The 24,026-nt window shown below is 45.3% G+C and overlaps 1 protein-coding gene across 4 annotated transcripts in view; it reads right to left on the bottom strand.

Annotated features, from left to right (window-relative positions):
* The window catches only part of LOC106851508 (USP6 N-terminal-like protein), a 75,857-nt gene that overhangs the window by 11,814 nt on the left and 40,017 nt on the right, over positions 1 to 24,026 (bottom strand). For 3 of the 4 annotated variants that reach the window (XM_088166744.1, XM_088166745.1, XM_088166746.1), the window contains 7 exons: positions 18,875 to 19,158; positions 13,777 to 13,850; positions 13,168 to 13,253; positions 12,294 to 12,333; positions 11,478 to 11,558; positions 3,630 to 3,737; positions 541 to 650 (listed from right to left, as the gene is read on the bottom strand). In XM_088166744.1, coding sequence (XP_088022870.1) covers positions 541 to 650; positions 3,630 to 3,737; positions 11,478 to 11,558; positions 12,294 to 12,333; positions 13,168 to 13,253; positions 13,777 to 13,842 — 491 coding nt within the window. In that variant the 5' untranslated portion in view covers positions 13,843 to 13,850; positions 18,875 to 19,158. Of the gene's footprint in view, positions 1 to 540; positions 651 to 3,629; positions 3,738 to 11,477; positions 11,559 to 12,293; positions 12,334 to 13,167; positions 13,254 to 13,776; positions 13,851 to 17,779; positions 17,816 to 18,874; positions 19,159 to 24,026 lie in introns of those variants that run through there. The other variant, XM_014873519.2, reaches the window with a different exon arrangement.

The following is a 24,026-nucleotide window of genomic DNA, read 5'->3' on the forward strand; positions in this document are numbered from 1 at the left end:
CAATAGTATGGCCAGCTGAAAGTAATCCCCTCTTGACTGAACAATTCCCTCTGCTTCCAGACAGGTCCAAGGGTCAGAAGAGACCCTACTAGCTTGGTAAAGAGGGTCCAAAAAGTAGTTTTTAGGGTTTAAAGCCTAACACAGTATGGTAATGTAGTGATTCTTACAGGCTGTATGTAAATGCTATAGGATTTGTATTTTGTATTAGATTGGTTAGTGAAAATTAGAATACTCAACACAGAAAAAGATTTATTGTATTGTAACGGGAAGCTCGCTCTCTTACCGCTCTCACCTCTCTGATGCTCTTACTTTTATTCTCTTACTTCTCACCTCTTATCCCCTGCTCTCTCTTTACTCTTTTTATTCTTGCCTTCCTGCTCCGAGCAGGGGCTGGCAGCTCCAAGCAGGGCCCTTTTAGCCACGCCCTATGCAATAAACCACAAGTTCCAACACCTGGCGGTAGAGATCTGTCTGTCAGTCCCGACTGTCTGGAGCCACAGCTCCTACACGGTATGAGCCACAGACACCTTCCATACTCACTTCACTCCGTAGCGATCCCGAAACATGATGTGGTTTCGAAAGGTGCGGTTAACATCCAAATCTATCTGCTTGATTTCCGATGAAAAACTCTTTGCTTGTTCTTTCATTTGCTGCAAGGGAGAGGGGCAGACAAGAGGCAGGAATCAGACACCATCTCAGCCTGTACCTCTCTCCACACAGTAAGAAGGCAGGATTCTTGCAGCAGGAGCAGCAGCTTGAGAGCTGCACAGAGCTATCCAGAGCAGGCGACATTGATGTCCTGCAGGCAGCAATGAACTGCAGCCTGGAGGTGAGCCCTGACCCCTTGTCTGTGCCACTGGCCCAGGGAGAAGAGGATGACCCCGCACTCACATGTTGGCAGCAGCAGCTGCCAACCCAGCCTTTGCCCATCTTCCAATGCAGATACAGAGTTTTCATAATCTAAAACGTTTACAATTCAATTCCACTCTCATTTATTTTGATTTCTTTGCCTGCCTGGCTGTCATAGAGCACTGAGAGCTCTGTTGATCCTTAAGGAACTAATACACAGATGTATGCAGCACTCTCGGCTTTTCAGAGGCTCAATCATTATGGAGTCCAAACTGTTATGACAGATTCTATGATTTCCAACTACTACTTTCCCTGTAGAAGAGTATCATCTTCAGTTTAAGGAGTTTCCACTAGAAAAGCAGTCCTGGAATATTCCCTTACTGGCAGAGTCCAAAACAGAAGCTAAACTCAAAGCCAAGAATCCCCATGTTCCCCCCAAGCTGGCTAATCAATTAAGGCACCATCACATAGGAAAAGGACTGAAGTCCACTACAAAAAAAAAAAAAAAATCAAATGAAAGTTTAAGACCACCTCAACCAATTGTGCCCTCAGAGCCCCAAGATGAAGATGCTCCATGGATAAATCTCATTGCAGTCCCATGTGCCACCCACTGCTCAGACTGCAGGCAAGGACCACTATGCTATAGCTAAGCATCTCATCTCATAGCCTTTAGATACCACCAGTGATCATGCCCTCCTCCTTTAATGTCTCCAGGGTTAATTGCATGAAGAAAATACATTTGATGACTGTCTTCAGGCACACTGAGATTCACCAGCAGGTTGAAAGCAAGAGAGATGAGCAGCAAGCCCAACTTGCCCTTAAGCCCCGGGTCAGGACCCCTCCTGGCTCACAGAGGAGACAGAAAATAGAACATGTGCACAGATACTTATCATCTGCTCCAGCAGCTGCCATCCTATGAATGCTTGTCAGCCTGATACCAGGTGCCTCCAGGCTGCTGTTGACCTCCCAAGGAGGCCACATCAGCTCTGGGAAACATCAGAACCTCATTAGCACCCACAATGTCCAGCACAGCCAACACTTAGGACGATCACAGCATCTTGGGAATATGAACTCCAAAACTGAAAGCAGCTGTATGGAGGAGCAACAGTACAGGGGCTATTTTGAATTACTGCCTTCACAGGACAAGTGAGGATAAAAGTGATGTTGGAATGAAGATCGGATGAACAACATAATTTCCCTGCTGTAAATACTGTGGTCTCTGTATCCTATGGCTCCTTGCCCTCTATAAAGCCAGGCAGACTACCTGAGAGAATATGACTATTCATGTGCACTGGGTCACTTCAGTTCAAATTTTCCTTCCAAAGGCCCTCTTGTTTTCCCTGCCAGAACAACACAGAAATCTCCCAAAGACTGTAAACACTCTACTTTGAGTATTTTTAAATCATTGCACATGAACAGCAGGTAGGTCACACAGCACTTTGTCACCTCCATGCACTCAGGAGGCTTTATTAATTGTGCAGACATTAAAAAAGAAACACAGGATGGGTTATTCTCCTTTTTTCCCTAGTGTAAATAACCTGGGGGCTCCACAGATGCTCTGTTGAGCTCATTAGCAACGTGAGTCTTGCAAGCTGGTGGCAGAGCAGAGGCTAGAAAGCTGGAAGTCCCATCCCAAAGACCTTGTACAAAGCAGTGGGTAAAAGCCAGGATGCCTCTGCTCTGCCCCATGGCCATGATGTTTCTCCTGCTGCCTTCTCAAGCTCCCCTCAAGCACTCTGGCTGCAGCTAACAAAGCCCAGTGAGGCAGAGCATCACACCTACATTCAAAGCAAGTGTGGAGCTGTCCCATGGTAGCCTTCAGGCTTTTGTGCCACCAGTTGTGCCCCAGGGAGAAATGGGGTGGCCTTTGAACCAGTCCCTCCAGGACACAAGTCCTGAGGCTTAGTCTGTTCTTGAAAGCAAAACCCCTCATCCAGGACCTGCACTGAGCCTCTCCTGGAGGAAATTAGGGGAGGGCTAATTACTGGTGGCAGGCAGCACCAAAGAAGAGGTAGATTAAGATGATCTTGTAGAGGGTTTGCATCCAGCAAAGCCTCTTAGCCCTGAAGCTTCTGTTTATCACAGACCCCTCTGGAGCACAGATAAACTCCTTGTGACTTTCATTTGTTTGGATTGCTTCCCTGCCTGCACAGCACAGCTTTGAGGGAGGGAGAACATTTTAATCTGCATGCTGGGAGAGCTTCCTTATCTGTGCTTACTGTGGTGAGCCCAGCCTTCCCCCAGCCCCTGTGTGTGCCTCCATCCCCGCAGCACCTCACCAGTAACATCCACGCTTGACTGACTATAATGAGTGTTAGCATCATCCCACTTAATAGGCAGGGATTTTTAGAAACACCTGTTGGAAGTAGCACTCAACCTCCTGCCTCTGAAAAATAATTGTCTCCACAACACCCTGATCTCCACCCTGGTACATGATGCAAGATAAATCGTAACACAGGCTTGAAAAATAAGTTAATTATCCACCAAGGGCTTTCACACGCTGTCTATGGAAAGCTTTCCCTCACTTCCTCCCTGCATCCTTCTCTAAAGATGCAGTAACACTGACAGTAGCTTTGTTCCCAACTTCCAGCAGAATTAATGGAAGCAACATATTATAGAAAGCAGCCAGCTAACATGCTAAAAGACCCCAGCTTAATTCAAACTCCTGGAAAAAGAGTTGATACCCTTTGCATTTTCAGTCCTCACCAAATCACCTTCATCAACCAGTCTAACCTCCCTACCACCTTGCTCCTCCCATCTTTGCCAGGTAGAGCCCATACCTCATATTTTCCTTCATTCTCCTTCTTCATCTTCTCGACATCCAGCAGCAGTGACCAGACCTGGCCTCGCACCTGGAGCGGGATCCCCTTGTACACACGCCGGCACATCTGCAAGGAGGAGAACACAGGTAAGGTTACCTGGGTCCTGCTGGTGACAATCACGTTTTCTCCATGGTTTGCTGCTGCAGATAATCAGCCATCTCAGCAGACACCCCAGGCAATCACTTCCTCTCCCTGTGCTGGCAAAGAGAGGGCATCTCCAATCTGATGGATGAGCTGAGTACCTGCATCCATCAAAGACAACTACTGAGTCAAAATCATAAAATCACAGAATCACAGAACAGTTTGGTGGAAAGGTATATTACAGATCATCGAGTTCCAACACCCTTGCCATGTGCAGGGACACCTTTCACTACACCAGATTGCTCATAATCCCATCCCATCTCAACCTGGCCTTGAACATTTCCAGGGATGAGGCCTCCACAATTTCTCTGGACAATCTGTGCCACCACCCTCACAGTAAAGAATTTCTTCTTTACATGTAGCCTAAACCTGCCCTCTTCTAGTTTAAAACCATAGCCTCTTGTCCTATCGCTATCTGCCTGTGTAAAAAATTGTTCTCTCTTGTTTTTATAAGCCTCCTTTAAGTACTGGAAGACCACACTGAGATCTCCTCAGAGCTTTCTCTTCTTCAGGCTGAAGAACTCAACCTGTCTTCATAGAAGAGAGGTATTTGTTCACTTCATCTCACAGATGCTTCTTCTCTTTTGCTTGTCATAAAGCCCCCATTAAATTTCAATGGAAAACAAACATGGCTGACTACTTCCATTAAAAGAAAAAGCTTCATAAGAAAGAAAAATGTCCTTTTCTAAATACTTTCCTTCCTTCCATTCATCCCACCTGTGAAATGCCTTGCAGCTGCACTACAAAACCCACTGCAGCACTCCTCCAGATTCCTGAGGACCCTTGGGTACACTGAAGGGCCTGTGGCACATGCCCAAGCTCCAGCCATTGAGGGCATTTGTGCTGCCTCACGGTGCTCCCTCTGAACAAGGCAATTCCTTGGGAGGGGGCAGAGGTGCCAGATTTCCAGTCATGGGAATGAGCTTGGAGCTGAGAAGAGCAGTGCCTGACCAGGCAATCAACTGGAGCTACTGTCACTGTCTGGTACAAATGCATCAAACAACCTGCAAAATCCCTCTTCTTTTTCCATAGGGTGTTCTGCTTCACGAAATTCAGGCTGATGTAAGAGCAGGACTGCAATCCCCAGGGAAGCACAAGATCCTAGTAGAAAGTTTTCTGGATGTGAGCCTGCCACACTGCCACTGCCACACCCAGCTGAACACCTGCTTCTCTTGCCTTTCCTTTCAGACCCACCTCACACCACCAACTCTTATTTCCAAGCTGACTTTTTAAGGTCAGCCTCTCACAAGGACATAAAGACTTTAACCATGGCACTGTGCTGCCTCACAGCCTCCATAAACACAAAGCAACACTCCTCATTTCCCTACTGTCTTCACGGCAGCATTGTTCTACCGAGGGCAAAAGCCAGGAATGCTGGCCCTTGTCCCAAAGAGTTACAAGGCCAGGAGGTAAGACAGGAGATGGGCTTCAAGAAGGCAGGCTAGGGGACAGCAAAGAACTAGCATCACTATCCCAGTCAAAAAAAGTATGTAAAATAACGCTGTGGTAAATGCCAAGATCACTCTGTAGGACCAGGAAAACCAAATGTTTATGAGAATGCTTTTCCACTCCGTTACAATAAATATTTCAGTATTTCTGCTGACACAGAAAGTGTCTGTAACATATCCTGATCCTGAAAGTGTAATGGACATTCAACATTTAAAACACCATCCTCAGAACTTCCCAAATGCCTGCTCTGTCCCAGGCATTGCTTAGCACCAGCTGTGAAGGTCCAATGCATAGCCAGGACCAAATCCTGCAGAAATCCTTTACCACATCCTGCCCTTCTCTCTGTATGCACCAAATAAAAGCTGCCCCCTAAAAGCAACCTCACCAGCAAGATATGCCCATGGAAGGCCACCATCCTGTTCAACAGCATCCTGCATTTTAAGTGAGACATCACTAATTCACCATCTGCACATCCAAAGGCTCACTTAAGGAGGTGTTTCTAAGGACAGCAAACCTTCACACCATGTGGGACAGATTCATCCCCACAAATGAAAGACCCATTTCCCAAGAGTCATTAAATCAGGATGAAAGAAGTGCAATGCATCAAGAGACACAAAGCAACAGGATTAGATGAACCACATCCCCAAAGCAGTAGGTGCTCACAAAAGCCTGGCTCCTGCAAGTGCTCATGCCTTTATGAAGCAAAAGCTGAGGCAGAATCAAGAAACTAGAATATGTACCAAGTCTGACAAGAACACCAATCCAGAAAAGATTACTTATTTCCAGTGTATTACAAGAGACTGACTGACAGCTGCCAAGGCATATGATGATACTCAGGTCCAGGATATAATTTTGTTTTGAATTTCCAGAGCTGGTATTGTTCTGCTTTAATAAGTGCAACCCTCAGTGGCATAACAGTAAATGTCTCTAATGATTTTCTTTGCACAAGTGCTAAAGGAACAGGCGAGGTACAAAACATGCTGAGATGGAACTGAAATGAAATGCCTTCCTGTTATTTATCCAAGGGCTTTCCTCCTCCCACCACCTCCAGACATGAAAGTGATAAAACCTCAGAGCTGTGAGTCATCCAGAAAAAAATGAGCAACTTTTCTTCATCGTGAAACGTGAAGGAAAACAGGGAAGTTACCATGCAAGCAGAATTTATGATGGGATGAAAAGACAGAGGTAAGGCAGCATGTGATAACTCCTGTACCACATGACAGTCAAAAAGAACCCTCAAGATCACTCTCTTTTGTCTCTTATAGACTGCTCAGCCCTTACAGATGGGAAGAGAGCACCTAGATCATGTCCCATGCAGGCTGACAGACCAGTGCACAGGCAAAACCAGACACCATTCTCCTTCACAAAGGGAGAGGCTGGTGGTCAAAGCAATGGTTCAAAACACTGTAGAAAGGCTGTGTCAGCCAAGAACTGAAATCACAGTGTCTAAAACTTGCTGCAAGTTTTGCCATAGGATCATCTTCCCTCTCCAGGCTTTAACACACAAAGCTTATGGCACAGAGGCCATCATCACCCCATCCCTCATCTCTCCCCTGCCCATATATTTTCTTATTTTGCAGTAGATGGCATGGGGAAGACTATGGAAAGCACAGACTTGAGGGCTATCCTTCCTGCACCAGTAATCTCCTCTGAGAAGTACCCAACCAATTGTTCCAGGCCTTGAGTAATAGGGATGGAGTCACTGCCTTTAAGGACATCTTTTTGCAGTAGTAAATACAGTGAAATTAAAAAGAACTTGGGAGAGGTGGGTTGGTTTTTGAAGCAGAATATATACACTGCAGTCCCCCTTCACACTTTGTAGTCTGTCACTGTTAACTTCTCAGCCATGTGCATGGATCACCAGGAAGAGACTGCAGGAGCAATGCCCAAATTTTGGGTATGCATGGTGATATCCCTTTCAAGCCTTTCCATATATCCAGCATATGTCTCCAACACCCTAAAATAGGAGCAGCCCTCCTTTCTCAATTCCTTTAGGGCTCAAAGAGTGATCCTTCCAAATAGAAAGGACTTCTTCACATCCTCCTACCAGTGATGCACCAGGGGAACTGAGCTGTGCAAATCTTCACCTGGAGTAGAATGATTTCCTTTTAGTACCATGAAGCCTGCTGAGGGATGATGTGGCCATGCAGGATGCTTGGCAGACTGGATATCAGCACACATGGCTTTCTTTCCATACAATTAATGATTGCTCCCAACTTAACTGTTGTGCCTGCAGCTGGAGCCTATGCAGCTATTCCTTATGGGGTACCAGCAAAGCAGGGGCAAATTTAAATCCTTAAGCTGGTGGGCAATGGGCAGGCATTTACAGTTATTGCCCAGGCTGTCTTTGGAGGAGAGGAAAATGCTACCTGCCTTTCCAAAATGGAAAAAAATAAAAAGCAGGCAAAGCCGTCCTCCAGATCCCACCCAGACACAACTGCCTTTCCATGCCATGGCATTTGAGGCAGGAGATGTGACTTCAGCCAGCCCTGGCACGACAAATGTCTGCTGGCTCTCCCTAGTGTTAGCAGACTTCACTCTCAGGGGTCTGTGTCAGTCCATACAGATCTCCAATTCATCCTAAACCGCTTTGCTGGCATGCACTGGATTAAGTGCCCTGCACTCCCATGACCTTAGCAGATACAAGGCTTCCTCCCTGCACAAAGGCAGGCTTTGCCTAAAAACCAGACATCTATGACCAAAGACATCCCTCTCTAAAGGTCCCATCCCACATGGCCAGCAGCAAGATACAGCTTGCAAATGATGCAGAGGTCATATCCTCCTCCTATGACTGATGCTTCTGGCTGAAATCCATTTCAGGGCTATGATGAATAAATTATCCCACTGTTGCAGTGCACACAGCACAGCCTTTTTTATCTGCAAAACTGTGCTGCCTAAACTGTGTAGATTCTCATATGGCACCAGCCATTTCCTAACTCTCCCAAGCAGAGTCAGGCTGGTGTTTAAACTTGGATTCAAATCAGCAGTGAAGAGGAGACAGACCACGTTAGCCTCCCTGTGCTGAACCCTGAATAGCACAGTTTTGCACTTCTTTGCAGGTTTAACATATCTTAACTCTGCAAAACAATGTTGTCCTTTCATGGACTCTTATTTTTGTACCCTTTCCCTTGTGGAAGTTCTTCCAGAAAAAGGCACCATTGCATCATGTTAACCCCACCCATATGAGGAATTGTGCTGGGTGTCACTTTTTGCTGATCTTGCTACTGAAATTAAATCAGATTGTTACAAAATATGTCTAGAACAGAGATGGAGACAGATCTAAGGCAATGGGAGCCCCAGGGCATTACTTCAATTAAGATAATCCTATTTGTTGCTCATCCTGAAACAGGTTATGCCAGAAATTATTTCAGTTCCTAGCCAGGCCATTTCAAGCAAAGAACTGTAAAAGGTCCCCCTCTTTTTCTTCAGCCTTATTTCCTATAATCTGTGACAGTCACAAGATCCAGACTGCAATCAGCAGCACGCAAGGATGCACACAGGCTGCAGGTGGGGGAACAAAAAGCCAAACTTGCTGTTCTCTGGCAGTGGCTCATGCCAAGGGTCTGAAAAAGCTGCTTTCTTGCCCACTGACAGGTGGCTGCTTTGGGGTCAATGCCCTGGATGGGTACACAACCTTGCTCCTCCTGCTCACATTTCACAACACAGAAGATAAAACAACCTAAGCCTCCATCAGATACTAAGATGCTGCAAAACACAAAGGTTTGCTTGCTAAGTCCCTCTTCATCAAGCACTAGATATGATCAGATGTCTGCCAGCTCCAGCACATGAACACAGATTGAAAAGGTTGGCCCTGAATTCCAGGAAGTCCCAGTCTGCAAAATAAGATGGGTTTCTGCATCATTCAAGCAGAGTCAAAGTCAGGGCAACTTCCCTGTGAAACTGCTTGTGGCTCCTGCAACAAGGTTTTTTTCCCCCTCTAATAAAGCACAGCATATCAAAATTAACATCAAAGGGAAGGTTCTTGCTTTCAATAATAGGATTTTTTCAAAGATGACACCTTAGTCATTGTTAAAGTAACACAGAGCGGCTGCCTTGTGACATTCGAGTTTCTACCATGTCAGCCAAGTGATAAAACAAACCTGAAAGAAACATGCAATGCAGATGTGGCAGCCAGAGCACTCAGAGGAGGAACAAAACCAACCCACACTGCTTTAGAAAAATCAGATCAAGGGCTTGTCACATTTACTTTAGCTAGAACAAAACACACAGGTCTCTGACATGACTGTGATCCTAGCATAAGGTCCTTGAAATGCCACAGTTGAACTGCATCCAGCAGTGGCAGCAGGAGTATCTGACACAAGTTCCTGACACAAGCATGGGGTTTCACATCTAGGTGTAGAATACAAACTAATTTGACTTTTTTTTACTAAAAGAAGGCACACTTCTTTTGTGCCTCTCAGCATCTTTGCATTTAATGGTGTGTGGCTGCTACAGACCTTACAGCCTGCACTTGTCTTGGTGCAAGGCAACGGGTGTTAGGCTGGACAGGAGTGAAACCAAAGCTCCTTTCTACTCCCCAGGGTCACCAGACTGCTCCTTCCCTACTTGGGGCCAAGCACTGCTTCTCTGTTTGCTGGGAGAGGGGACGGCCATTTCCGGTGTCCCAGCATGGGACAATGCCATCTCTGTGTCCAAGAACCATTGACCATTTACAGGCTGTTATTTATAACTTCTTTTATTCTACTACAAGAGCTTTCTAATTTTCTGACCCAAAGAGCCTCAAAACCCACTTGCCAGTCTGACCCTTCACCATCCAGCAGATCTAAGTGACATCAGCTATAGTGTGTTTAACACCCCCACTAATCATCAAGGGAAATCCAAAACAGACGGGGATCAGAGACTGCTACTGCTCCACAGCACTCATGCTGGATCCTGCCTGTCTCCACTGTCTGACCCAGGGAAGCCAAGGTGTGCTAAAATTACTCATCATTACCCACCTCAAACACGCTCCAGGACCTGAAGGAATTCCCTGTATCCTGCTGGAATTTGGTGGTTTACCCACAAGGTCACTAACCAATTAGTGCTAACTTCTAATTAGAAAGAACCAAGTCACAGGAGAGCCTCCAATTTTGCCTGTGGAGCAGCACTGATTAACAAAGTAATTAGAACTACCCTGAAGTGAATAGAAGGATTATAAAACCCCAAGCTGACCTCCACCCCATCCCTGCTGTCAGTAAGATGACTTTATTTTTCGTTTAATTTTTTTTAGAGAGTGAGGCTACAGCTGGTCTTTGGCTGCCTGAACTGCACATGACTCCTGATAGCTGGGCGAGAAGGATGCTCTGCTTGATGTTGCCCCTACAGCCATGCAGATATTCTTCAGATATTTCTCTCTATATAACCCTTCTAACCAAATTTCTCCCAAAGACTCCCATAAGGAGCTAGAGTCTAAACTCCTGCTCAACACGAAGGCTGCAGAGGCCATGGCAACAAGGTAATGCCAGGGTCCAGCCCTCTCCTGTGCAGAGTGCTGCAAGCAGAGCAGGTCAGACTCCTCTCCTTACCCAGAAAGGCTCTTGTCATTAGGTTCAAAGGGTCTTTTGTTTCAAGAGGTTTGTAAGAGGAACATATAACAGATACTATTTATTAAAAACAATTCAGTTTTGAAGTGGTGTTTGGTGCAGAGTTCATTTTAACACCAAAGCCAAGACAATGTTGGTGTCTCCATCCTTGATTTCCACAGACAGGTGTACACAATATAATACCTTCTCCCAGGCACAGCTAGGAGCAAAATACAAAATCCAAGTATTTTTCTAGACAAGTCATTCTTCCCCCAGGAGAATTACAAGGCACATCAACTGGGCTGTATCAGTCACATCTCCCACATCATTTCCAGGAGGTGGAGACACAGAAGTGACTTGTGGTGTGCACTGCCCTCAGCTCTCACAGGGCAGGGAGCCAGCTGGGCACACAAACATCCCTGCTGTGCTCCTGCTTGCACAGGAAAGCAGAAGTGCAAACATGGTAGCAGCATTTAGGAAACCTTTTTTAAAGCTATGTGAGTCAGAACAGGACTTTTACCTCGACTGGTAACCCAGAAATTTCTAGGAAAGCTTTAAAATATTAAAGATTAACGAGTAGAATCAGGCAATGTTCCAGAGATCTCTGTTTTTTCTATCGACTTTTCAAAAGCCTGACTCATCAAAAGGATCCATCACACTCACCCTTGCAGACATACACTCTTTTCCTCCTTACCTTGTCACTGTTTCTGTATTTGCCCCATTTCTTCAGCATCTTAAGCCACTTGTCCACACGTTCTATTTCCTGCTGTTTTTGCTGGTGCAAAGGAGAAGAAAAGACGAGACAAATTTAAGAAAAAAAGTCCCCAGGAGATGCCTCCTGAAAACACAAAACTTCATTCTCTTAGGTTTAAACTTCTATGCAAAGACCAGACGTCAGGGATGGGAATAATCCACAGGTGTGTGCAGAAACAGGTAATTTCAGCTCTTGGTAATTAAAAGCAGCATTGGTGAAAATAACAAGATACACAGGCCTAACATAGAGAAGGCATTCCCAAGAGTAGTCTCTGACAATAAAAATCTTTGCAGGTCCAGCTAGACTCAAATACTATCACTGTATCAGATCAGCAGAAACGTGATTCAGTTCCCTTTAGCAGGGTCCTAACAGAGGACATGCTCTCATCTCAGCAGAGATGAGGATGGAGGTGATGGTTACCTACAACTTCCACCATCTTCCCTTGCACATGCAGTCCCCTTTACCAGCCACAGCTGCTGAGCACTGTGCCAAAGCAGAGGGAAAAGCCCAATATTGCTCAAAGAGGTGCTTTTTCAGGGCTGCGTGGAGGAGGAAAGTTGTCCGACCCAGCAAAAGAAAAGTTCAAACAGCTGGGCATCATGCAGAGTCCCCATCTCTGGGTGAGCAGCAGTGACCAGTGGGTGTTGGCTGCCTGCTTTGCTCTCACTTGCTCATTCATTTCCTCAAAAAACATTCCCTCCCCAGCTGGTGTGAAAAGGATGCCACATCCATGATGACAGAGCTGGCAGCTCTCACCTTCTCCTCCAAGGCGGTGCGGGTTGGCAGCTCCTGCTCGCTGGAAAAGCAAGGGGTCACTGGTTACTCCATGAGCAACAAAGGGTGTGGAAGAGCACAGGGTGCTGCAGCTCATGGACCACCTCAGACACCTGAGGGGTATGTCCTGGGGACTTTGTGTCCTTCCTACAGATGTCCCCAGTATGAAAGAGGCAGGGTAAGCACCATCCAAAATCCCACCACCCAACAGAAGCTCTGGGGGGTAATCGAACACCGGATATAACTGGAAATCCTGGGAATATATCTCCTCTTCAATACACACATGATCAGCAATTCAAAGGGTGGCGAAGCAGAATTTCAGGACAGCAATTGCTTAAAACCCCCCTCCTGTACACAGAATACCTGCCATTATAACTTTTGTTCAGAATCAGAACAAAAATAGTCCTTTTTAAGCATTCTTCCCAGGCACAGCGTGTGTATCTAATTCACATGCACCTTAGCTAGGATAGAGATTTCCTAAGGGAACCAAAGACCATCAGGTGTCTTGTCTGGTCTCTTCCTATACCTCCCTGAAACATCAGGTGCAAACACAAGGCCTCTCCCTCTGTGACACAGCACGGAGGCACAGGAGCACCAGACTGCACCTTGTAACACCAGGCTTGTGGTAGGAAACCATTTCTGAGCCTTGCCTTGCAGCAGAGTCAAAGCACCAGTGTCTGGACATGCACAGTGAGGAAGGAGGCCTGTTTCGTCTTTCCTCCTGCATTTGGGATTGATCAAGCCAAGTCACAGAGCAGCTTATGGGAGAGAGGCTGGGCCAGTCATGCTCAGTGCAGAAAGATGGTCCACACACACACACAGGTCAGAGAGAAAAGGAGAGGGCAGGAGGACTTACTGCAGGAATCCAAACCGATCTGTAACTTTGTAGAGTGTGAATTCAGCATCTTCCCACTGGTCAATCTGAGCTCCTTCCTGTCTGCCCTAAAAGCAGAAAGGACACCTGTGAGCTGGTCCCAGCATCAGGAATACCCCAGTGCTTGCATCCTACACCCAAAGCCCACATCCCTCTGTCCCGAATGATAAAAGGCACAGAACCAGGAGAGCAAAACTTGCACTGAAGAGCCAAATAGAAGGCAGGCAAGAGAAATTTGCCAAGTTCAGCCTATCCAGCATTCCATGCATGCCTCTGCTAGAGGCTGGGAAAAGCTGTACACCAGAAAAAACAGTGCTGTTGGGCATAAGCCATCCTGGTGTTGAGGGAGCACTGAAGCACCAGAAGCTCAGCACCTTTCAGTATCCATGCTGAGCACGCACGGGACCCTCAATAAACTCCAGGGATGTAGTGAGAAGGGATATACAGGGAGAGCTGGCATGAAGCCTAATGGCATGAGTGTTACAGGGGCGATGCCTGCAGGGAAGCAAAAGTTCTTATTTGATGCATTCCTAATTGATTAAACAGCTCCAGCCCCAGCCAGCATGCTGGGGAGAGGCACAAGTCTGGTACCTTCTCATACTTGGCGACGATTTCTGCTTTTTCTTGGGCTATTAAAGACTCTATATCCTTCTTCATATCAGAAGCTGTAAGGGGAAAAAAAGCAGGAGGGAGGGGAAAGGAGATAAGTAAATGTGTACACAGCATGTGAAACATTTTAGGAAAGTGCTAATACAAAAAACAATTGCTGACAATTTTAGCTTCCAGCCATATCCCACAGCTAAAATGAGGCTGAGGTTGCACAGTCGCTGTACAGAGTGTTTGTGGAGCTTCCCTGCATGCAGCAGGACTGCCAGCTCCCTGCTCCCTGACACAGCCCAACCAGAGCAAGGGGGGGTCTTGTCTTTGTTCTCAGGCACACACATGACACTATGAAAGGCACAGCTTTTAAACTGAGATACATCAATCAGCCACAGAGCACTGGCCCAGCACAGGACAGGCACCAGCCAGGTGCTGCTTGGTACAGCATCCATGTGGATGACAACAAACCACTGTGCTCCTGCCTCACCTGTGAATAGGAAGCCAGGAGATGCTCTGAAAGGGCACCCAGAGGCAGATTTAACATCAAAGAAGAAACTGAAAGAAGTTTTTGCCTACTGAAGTGTGCATGAGACAAGTGCATTGTTCTTTAGGTGATTATCTTCTACATAGAACTCCAAAAGAAAACAACATGGCAGCAAGATATCCCTGCCTATGCTGAGAAGGACCAGTCTTGGTCTAAGCAAGACCCAGTCTAGATCCCCGAGGTCTGTGCCCTCTGCTCTGCTTCATCCTGTACACATCTGTACGAGTAAGGTAACTCCCACATCAAACACAACTGGAGTGTTGTCCTGTAGAAGCCCAAAGAAGCATCCTCCCTGTCAAGCCATAACTCGTTCCTCATTCACCAAAGGTGGGTCTAACACACCAAGGGGAAAACACAGGCAGACAAAAGCCCCAGGGAAGGGGGTTATATAATCAGGGCTCTTCCATCACCCGCTATCAGGCAGCAGCACAGGCACGGCACCACTTTACACTCATCCATTCAGACACTGGAAAAAATTCAAATTCTTCAAATTCATGCCAAGAATGGGTGTATTTTCCTCTGTTATTTACCCCACAATCAAAACAGAGCAAGGACAGAAATATTAAAGTGCTTTTTGTTCTTTTATTTTTCCAAGCTGCAGCTCCTACTTCAATGTGATTTCTGATCAGTACATTTTAATCACAGCTTAATTTTCCAATGTAGCAAGGTCTGACTAACTGTCTCACCGTGTTACCTAATACTTCTGCATCTCCTTCTCACATCTCCTGTGAAACTTATAGGCAATTTCACTCCTCCAATTGTGACTTTTTTGTTGTTGTTGTTACGGGGCCAAAAAATTCCAATGATGTCTTTTACATGCTGCTAAAAATACAAATATTCTGCGGGCTACAGGGGAAGAATAAACTGCACGTCAGATTAAATGGGCAATTTTTCAAGACACTTACAAAGTGAAAGCTATTCTGAACATCTCTGACCACACTCTAAGAGAATAACAAAGGAAGAGAAACTTGGTACCATGGGAAGATTTACACAGCAAGAACACATATATTTTGGCATTCACCTCTGCAAAAGCCTCTCTGCAGCCAGAAACAGACTTGTGCTAAGGAGCCAGTTTTTCATCTCATGTCTGGAATATGCACATTTGTTTTCTCTTTCTATAACAGTGCAAAAGTCCAAATTTAGGAAAAAACTTGAAAGCAGAGAAAAAGGGTGATGGCAGTGGGAAGGATGGAGATTTCAAGTGGCTTCACTGGCCTTGGGGTGTGACCACAGTGCTGCTGCTTGGGAGAGTACAGCTCTGTGCTCAAAGAGGTGATTGTCAAAGTCCTCTGCAGAGGGAACAGAACATAGCTTAGCTCTGTAACAGCATATATTGAATAGGGGTATTTTTATTATTTAATTCTGCACATGCTCAAATTCCAGAGTAGTTTTGACATCATGATATATTATATAGCCTTTGCTTGAGGGAAATGACACTTCGTGTACATGGAAACTACTGACATTTATTTTCTGAAGGATTTGATGAAACACATCATTTTTTTACTTGATGTAAATAGGTTTCTTATAAATAGGAGCAGGCTGTACCCGCCATGCTTCTCCATATACCCATGTATGATGGCATACTTTCTTTTTTTTCATACACCACTCAAATTACTTTCTCAAGCCTGCCACCCAATTTTCTCCAGTGTACTGTATTTTCCTAGCAAAGAGATTTTTTTTCCGTGACAAACACACAAGATGAAGCTGCTATGAACAGGATTAGTAAGAAAATGTGAACTATGCAACAATTGTATTAGATAATTTACTAGGATATAAGCAACAGAAAGCCCTGAACCATGCACATTTAAATTCAACCCCAGAACAGTTATAAACTAGCTCCTTTTAAAAAGAATGAGTTGAAAACACTCACAATGTGTCATCTCACACTAACACTTGCAGCTTCCAGTTTAGAACTGAAGGAAGTGAAAATTAATACCAATGACAATAAGCCTAAAGATGTTTAATGAAAACGCATGTTACTGCCTACCCGCATTGAACATTATCTAGCCATCAGCAAACTTGAAATAAAATACCCAATTTTTGAATGAAAGCAACTTTCCTTAAATTAATTCACCAGCTGGGATCTCAAACATTGGCAGTGAGAAGAAAATATCTGCATCAAAAATTCAAGACTTCATGTCAAAATTGTTCTCCATAAATCAGATTTACTGTTATACCCTTCCCACAAGCCCCATATTTTTCCAGTCAGATCTGCCAAGCTCCCGTTGCCCTACATAGGACAGCACCTGCCAGGACAAGTCTGGCTGGGAGAGGGGAACCTCTGTCCACCAGTCACCAGCCCAGTGCTGCAGCCCTGCTCGCTGGCCAGGAGAACTGAGTGTTCCCAGCAGCAGTGCTCCTTGGGACACAACCCAGGACACACACACATCGCCTGTCACCCCCAGCCACGACACGATGTCTCACACTTATCAATTCATCAGCAATCACCCTGCTGGTACTTAGCAGATGGGCTTTTGAAAATGAAAGTATCAGGGAAATCTCTTCTTGGGAAACACAGCATAGCAACATGCTCTCAGTCTCAGGCTGGATTTGAGGATATTCTGGAACCCAGTTTTTTAATCTTTTGTACTGTAGAACAGTATCTACTCAAGGCATTTGAGATTAAGACTACATGTTTGTAGTTGGTTTCTATTTGGCTGAAGGTCACTGAAAAAGCAGAAATGGGTTTAGGTGAATGTGTATTCTCATTCTGAATGTGTCCACTTAACTTTAAATAGAGACTGCTGCTGGGAGAAGAAAAAAAGCAAGTTTTGACACACCGTATTTCACTACCACTCTGGCCTCTATCAGAGTGAAACTACTGCTGTGGAATAAAGTAAAAAAGGTAAATACTTACTACAGCCACACCCACCACTGCTGAAACACAACAAGTCACTGTTCCTGTTTCAGGTTCTATTTTAAAAGCACATTTAAAGACAGCATTTTATGTATGGTATCAGCCTGCACTTTTTGCTATAGGGGAATAGTTTTAAAGGAAAAGCATATATAACTACGCAAGTGAAAATGCTTATACATTTGCTAAGAGGCAAAAGCCTCTCACAGGGTACACCTGCAGTCTGCACCACTTCCCAGCAAAGCACTTTTAAAGCTACCCACTTGCAAAGCTACAACTAGTTATAACAGTGACTCATGCACTTGCATGCACGTGCATAGAATAAACATGGCCACGCAGAGCAGCAAAAACAACTAAACCAAGCTGCAAGAAGTTGAGTAAGCCCCATCAGGGCTTTTTAAGTGCATGAAACAGGTACCTTGACGTGCTTCAAACCACACAGGCTAAGCAACCTGTCCATCCTAGCTGCCTGGTAGAATCTGGGGAGACAGTCAGCAGCTGCAAGCCAAGAGGAGCTGTTATCAGAGCCTCTTTTCCCACATGCTCAAAGCCTTTCAGAAGCAAAGCCACGGCATTACACCACTGCACATACCTACCAGGCACAGTCAGAGCGAGCACGGCTTTGGGACTGCTCCGACTGCATCGCCACAGCCTGAGGAAACCCCAAAATCCCCCAAGGCACCCAGGAGGAGCTGTGGGCTGTTACAGGTGGGCACGGGCTCTGTGCCTGCGAGGTGACAAGCCAAGGGGAAGTGGAGGCCACGTGCTGCTGACTGCAGGCAGAGCTTCTGCTCTGTGAGAGCCAGCCCCACGCAGAAGTCAACGTGGTACAAGACTGGCCAGCATCCCCATCTCCAGTGTCACAGTTGCTGCAGCGTTTTTTACTAGACCCCCACATTTCTACCCCAAAATGGACAACACACTCAGTGCACTTGCATCGAGGACTTCTGCTGATCCCCATGTCAGATTCTCTCTCATTAACAAACTCTGTTTGCAAACACTCAGGCCAGCACCAGCTTCAAAACACATCACTGGACTGCACATCCCCAACCTTAGCTCAAATCCGGAACATGATTACATCCCTGCTACCAGAAAGGAAATCAAGACCCGCACTCACAGTGAATTACGGCTTCAGGAATTAAATTACTATCAAGCAGGATGAACCAAGATACAGGAGATCCTGTTTACATATTTATTTCCTTGACTACAACCCAGGAGCACACAAGCAAGCTTCTTTGTTTGTTTGTTTTAACAGCATAAGGAGCACTAAGCCAGCTGAACTGCAGGAAGGTTTGTTTTAACTGTCTTGGTGTCTTTGAAAATGACTGCCCACAGATCACTTTAGATGAATCACAGATGTGCTACAGAAAATTCAAATTATCTTCTGTCCTAGTAAACTTGCATTGTATCTGAAACTGCACTGGATAAAACCACAATCACCTCCCTCAGCAGAGATACTGGGAACACCAAGGGAGAACCTCCACTGCAATTCACTTTGATACCACCAGTAATACCCCAACAACCCAGAGCATCCCAGAATCATCGTAGATGAGATCCTGCTGATTTACTAGCATGTGTAACCACTGTATATGACAGCTCTCAGTGTGATTCTCATCTGCTCCAGAGCCAGTCTGTGAGTTTGGAGAAGACAAGATGAAAACACAACCCAGCTTCAAGCAATGTGCCCTTACCTGAGCCTTGTATCAGGTGCCAAGATTCATCAGTTCAGCTGGAGTTGTCCACTCCCCTGAAGGCATCTACCTGGTAGGAGCCAGTTGTCTCTGCTGCAGAGTGCTGAGGACTCCCAGTTGCCAAAGCCCACTGGTCAAACACCCTTTGGCTCACCCACACTGCCCCAGCTTCACGAGGCTGCTCTCCTCCACCCTCGTCCTCTGACACGTGAGAGCTCACGACAGGCAGCTGGGAGAAGAGGCAAGGCACGAGGCAATCCACACTCTCTTGGTCCCCGGGCTCACTGCAAAGGAAATAAGAAGTTGGTCAGTTTTCCAGCTCTGGCACAGCCACGGCACCATCCTTTATCAGCACAGGAGTCTTTGAACACAGAGGAAAGGCAGGTCCCATTGGAGCTGGTGGGGAAGGAACAGGCTGTAACTAGAGGGCACACAATGGGAATGGAGGGTTCAGGCCATTCCTTCAGGACTTGGTCAGGTGAAGACCAAGACACATCACCAACTTGCATGGCAGAAGAGCTGGCACCACCTGTGCCACCTTCCAGCACTTGCAGTTCTCCCTGATACATCCAAACAGCTACAAAGGAGAGTGGAGCCCAACACAGAGCTATCATTTGCAAAAAACAACTTTTTAGTTCTTACCTTCAGCAACTCAGAGAAGCAACACACTAACTTCACAAGTGTGAGAACAAGACAGCATCCCAAAGCATGATGCTCTGCTTGAAGTCAGCAAGCACTGGGCAGAGGAAGCACAGCTCACTTCCATCATGAGCTATCACTTGAATAAAACCACCTCTCTTCCAATCCCCCTCACAAACACCAGCAAATGAACTTTTCCACACGATCCTGAGCTGCTCTGTGCTGAATTTCCCTGTTGTCACCTCTCCAGGACCCACACACAAGAACTTGGGGGCCCTAAAGTGCAGAAGACCTCACACCCTTTCAGAGGTGGCCACCATTATAATCAAGCAACCCCATAAGACAGATTATATTTTATATGTTATCACGTAGTAGGTTATAATGTGCCTTACACACATTAAATGCAGGTTACTCATACTTGCCTCAATTCTCACAATTTGCACCAAGCTTTTACAGTACAACTACACAGCAAGCTGTGGTGACAACACTTTGCTGCTAGACTACAGCAATATCAAGAAACCCAAATACATTGGCCAAGTCTTGTAGTTCTAGAAGTAACTAAAAAGCCATGTAAGACTGCAACTATATGCTATCCACCCCCTCCAAACACAAGCAGTACTACCAATAAATAAAACCTCTCTCAACCCTCTCCCCACCATCCATGTAAGTACTTCCCAGTACTTACACCTTGCTCACGTTTTTGGTACTGTGCCTTGGCACTCTTCTCCCCAAAGATGGAGAGAACAGGAGGGCTGATAAAGAGATTTGGTCTCCTCCCTATTTACACTCAGTAAGCCCAGCCTTGGTGCTTCTGCACGGCTCAGCTGTTGCAAAGTCAGAAGATGCAGCTTTAGGCATAAGCTAAACCCTCTGAGCAGAGCAGTGGTTCTATAAGCAATTCTTTGTCAGCTTCTATTTTTAGACCTCAAGGGGAATAAAAGAGCATTCAAATATTTTTTAAACTCTTTTTAATGTGAACTCATCTTCTAGAGACAAGAGCAGCCAAAAAAAAATCTAGACAAAGGACTGCACAAAAATCAAAGATGCATGAGTTAGTTTTTAAAGCATCCTTATTTAAATTATTTTTCATTTGAAAAAATAAGTAAACTGAACAATGCAAAGGTCCACGTACTTCTTTTAGGAATTGAAGATTAATTTTCTAACTGCATTCCCTCCTTTTTCTATCCCAGTGTCTACAAAAAGGGGAAAAAATAAAAGCCTGAGGGAAAAAAAACAAATCCTCTTTTTTTCAGGTGATGCATTGACCTGGAAGAGAACCATATCAACACAGAGCTTAGTAACTGGCTTCTTCTGTGTGCTTATGACTGGAAAAGCAGTTTGCATTTCTTTAACCATAAACTAAAGGAAGCTACAATGATGGTCATTCTCCACTTGGACATGCATTCCTCCTAAAACACTGTATTTTATCCTTTATGGTACATGTAGAAACACTACAGGACACACTACTCTTCCCTTGTCATTCTTGCCTCCAGCTGTACTTGGCAATTTTGGGTAAGCTAAAGGCTCCTTTTGCTATTTAAAACCTTCCCCGGTTTTGGCACTGTCAGGTAGGGGCCACCCACCCCCAACACCCGAATCAGCAGGGTGAGGACACATGTCCTGGCTGATAGCCAAGATGTCACCCTGGGCACTGTGGAGCTGGTGATGCTCCCTAGCCAGAATTAAAGGAACAAGGATGCAAACATAACTCACCATGCTGCCAGCACCCTGTGCTCTCTTTGGCACACACAGGCAGCATCTTTTTTAAAACACGTACAGGAAATAACAAATGTACCGTTATAGAAAGTTGCTGGTACAGCCAATGAAATAAAAGAGTAAGAAGCTAAAAATGCACTAAAAAGATGCAGCTTGTTAAAAACTTGTCAAAAGTAATTATTGAGGAGAACGACTGGTATGCTACAGGTAAGTAAACTGAGTTGAAGTGAGACCTATGCTGACTCTGTGTGTCTTACACTGCTTTCCAGAGCCTCTGGCTTCACCTCTTTTTTGGGAGGGAGGGAGGGATCTTCAGCCGCTAGCCTGACCCCAGTTAATGCCCAGCCCCTAGGAACCACCCTCATTCCTTCAATCACTTTAATGAGTTTAATCAGCTCATTCTGCCTCCAAATACAGAACCTTTGCAGGAAATTGTATTTGGCAGCCTCTGCAGAGGACACTCCCTGACCATTTTACTGGCAGTATCCTGGACTTGCATTACCTTCAAACAGCATCTCCAGATGCTAATGCATGAGCTTTTGTTAACTTGTTTTCTTCTATCAAAGCCCCATGCAAGCATATCCAGTAATAGAAAACTTGAGGGAAACAAGAAGTATTTGATCCAACACCGGAAAGTACTGAGAAAATGTCTCCCAAAGCTTTTTTAACAGCCTTGGAACTATATGAAGGATAGCACTAGGATATATATTTTTTTAAAGTCGTATGAAATGAATCTTTTTAATTACAATGTAAGTTTTTCTTTTTGCTTGTTGTTAACTCCTAAAATCACCCCAACTTAAGAAATGAAGGAATATTTTTTTTGTGCATGTGTGTGCAAACACAACATTTTATTAAAATCATAGAATCATGAAATGGTGTGGGTTGGAAGGCACTTTGGAGATCATTTAATTCCAACTCCCATGCTAAGGACAGGGATGCCATTCACTAGACCAGGTTGCTCAGAGCCCCATCTGTCCTGACCTTGAACACTTTCAGGCATGGTGCATCCACAAACTTTCTGGGCAACCTGTTCCAGTGCCTCACCATCCCCTGAGTAAAGAATTTCTTCCTAACATTTAATCTTTCTTCTTTTAGTTTGAAATCTTTCACCCTCGTCCTATCTATACGTGCCTGTGTAAAAAGTCACTCTCCCTCTTATTTTCTATGCCCTCTTCCAGTATTGGAAAGTCCCCTAAGGTATCCCTGAAACCTTCTCTTTTCTGGGCTGAACAACCCCAGTTATCTCTACCTGTTCTCATAGGAGAGGTACTCCAGCCCTCTGATCATCTTTGTGGCCCTTCTCTGGACCTACTCTAACAGGTCCATAACTTTTTCACGCTGACAACTCCAGAGCTGGACACAGCATTCCAGGTGGGGTCTCAAAAGGGCAGAGCAGAGCAGGAGAATCCCCTCCCTCATCCTGCTTTGGGTGCAGCCCAGAATGCTTTGGCTCTCTGGTCTATGAGCATACACTGCTGGCTCATGAAGAGCCAGCTCCAAGACAGAACCCTGAGGGACCCCACTTGTCACTGGCCTCCACCGGGACATAGAGCCACTGACCACAATTCTCTGACTACATCCAGCCAGTCAATTTCTTTTCTACCCAGCATTCCACCCTTCAAATCCATACCTCTCCACTTTAGAGATAAGGGTGTCATGTGAGATCAAGTCAAAGGCCTTACAGAACTCTACACAGATGAGACCAGTTGGTCTTCTTCCCTTGTTGAGTGTTGCAGTCACTCCACCAGAGAACACCACCAGGCTGGTCAGGTACAGTGTGCCCATAGTGGAGCCATGCTGGCTGTGTCAATCACCTCCATGTCTTTTACATGTGCCTTAGTATTGTCTCCATGAGGATCTGTTCCATGATCTTCCCAGCCAAGAGGTGAGGCTCAATGATCTGTAGTTACCAGGGCCTGACCAACTGTGAATTTTCAAAAATGACAGAAAACGACTTGCCAAGCACATCACCCAGTTCCCTCAGAATATTGGCATGCATCTCATCAGGCCCTATAGACTTGTGCTTATTCAGTTTCACCAGATGCTCTTGAATGTGGCTCTTTGCTTACATTGGGAAGGATTTAACTCCCCCAGTTCCCACCTGGGAGATGTGGAAAGCCTGACTGCCAATGAAGAATGAAGCAAAGAAATTGCTAAGTACCCAAGCCTGATCCAGATCTGTTATTACCAGTTTTCCCTCCTCACAGTGGTTGTCTTCCCTTTGTGGGAACTGTCCACACAAGAAGTCCTCCCCTCTTCTCTTAGTGGAAAATATGTTTATATAAAATCCAGCCATAGATAAAGACTAAATGCAGATGTAATACTTCAGCTTATGAAACAGCAATGGTCATGCAGGACACCCTGTTAAAAGCAGCTTTCCATATTAGGAAATTTCCATATTATTTCATTAATATGAAAATAACTCAAAGATTGTTGTGGTTTTTGAATAGTGTTGTAATCAACATCTGTGCCATTTGGTCAGGGCTTCAAAGCACATCTCACTATTTACTGTGGATTTGGTTGTTAGCATTTTACTATGGTTGATGTAAAACTAAGCCTGCCACAGAGGCTGAAAGACAGACACAGCTTTCCAGACAGGGAAAATTAAATAGTACCAACATTTTTGGAGCAAGCCATATTATTTCACCAGCAGTTTCTGTATTTAAGTTATAAGTGCAATGAAATGATGCTCAGGGGAGTGGTGGAAGAACAGCCAGGTGAGTTGGTGCTGGATGCATGCCACTATAGAGCCCAGGATCCAAGGGGATGCACAACCCATCAGGGGGAGCCAGGTGAC

Source organism: Sturnus vulgaris, chromosome 6 (assembly GCF_052056855.1).
Source record: "Sturnus vulgaris isolate bStuVul1 chromosome 6, bStuVul1.hap1, whole genome shotgun sequence".
In the NCBI taxonomy this organism is placed as follows: domain Eukaryota; kingdom Metazoa; phylum Chordata; class Aves; order Passeriformes; family Sturnidae; genus Sturnus; species Sturnus vulgaris.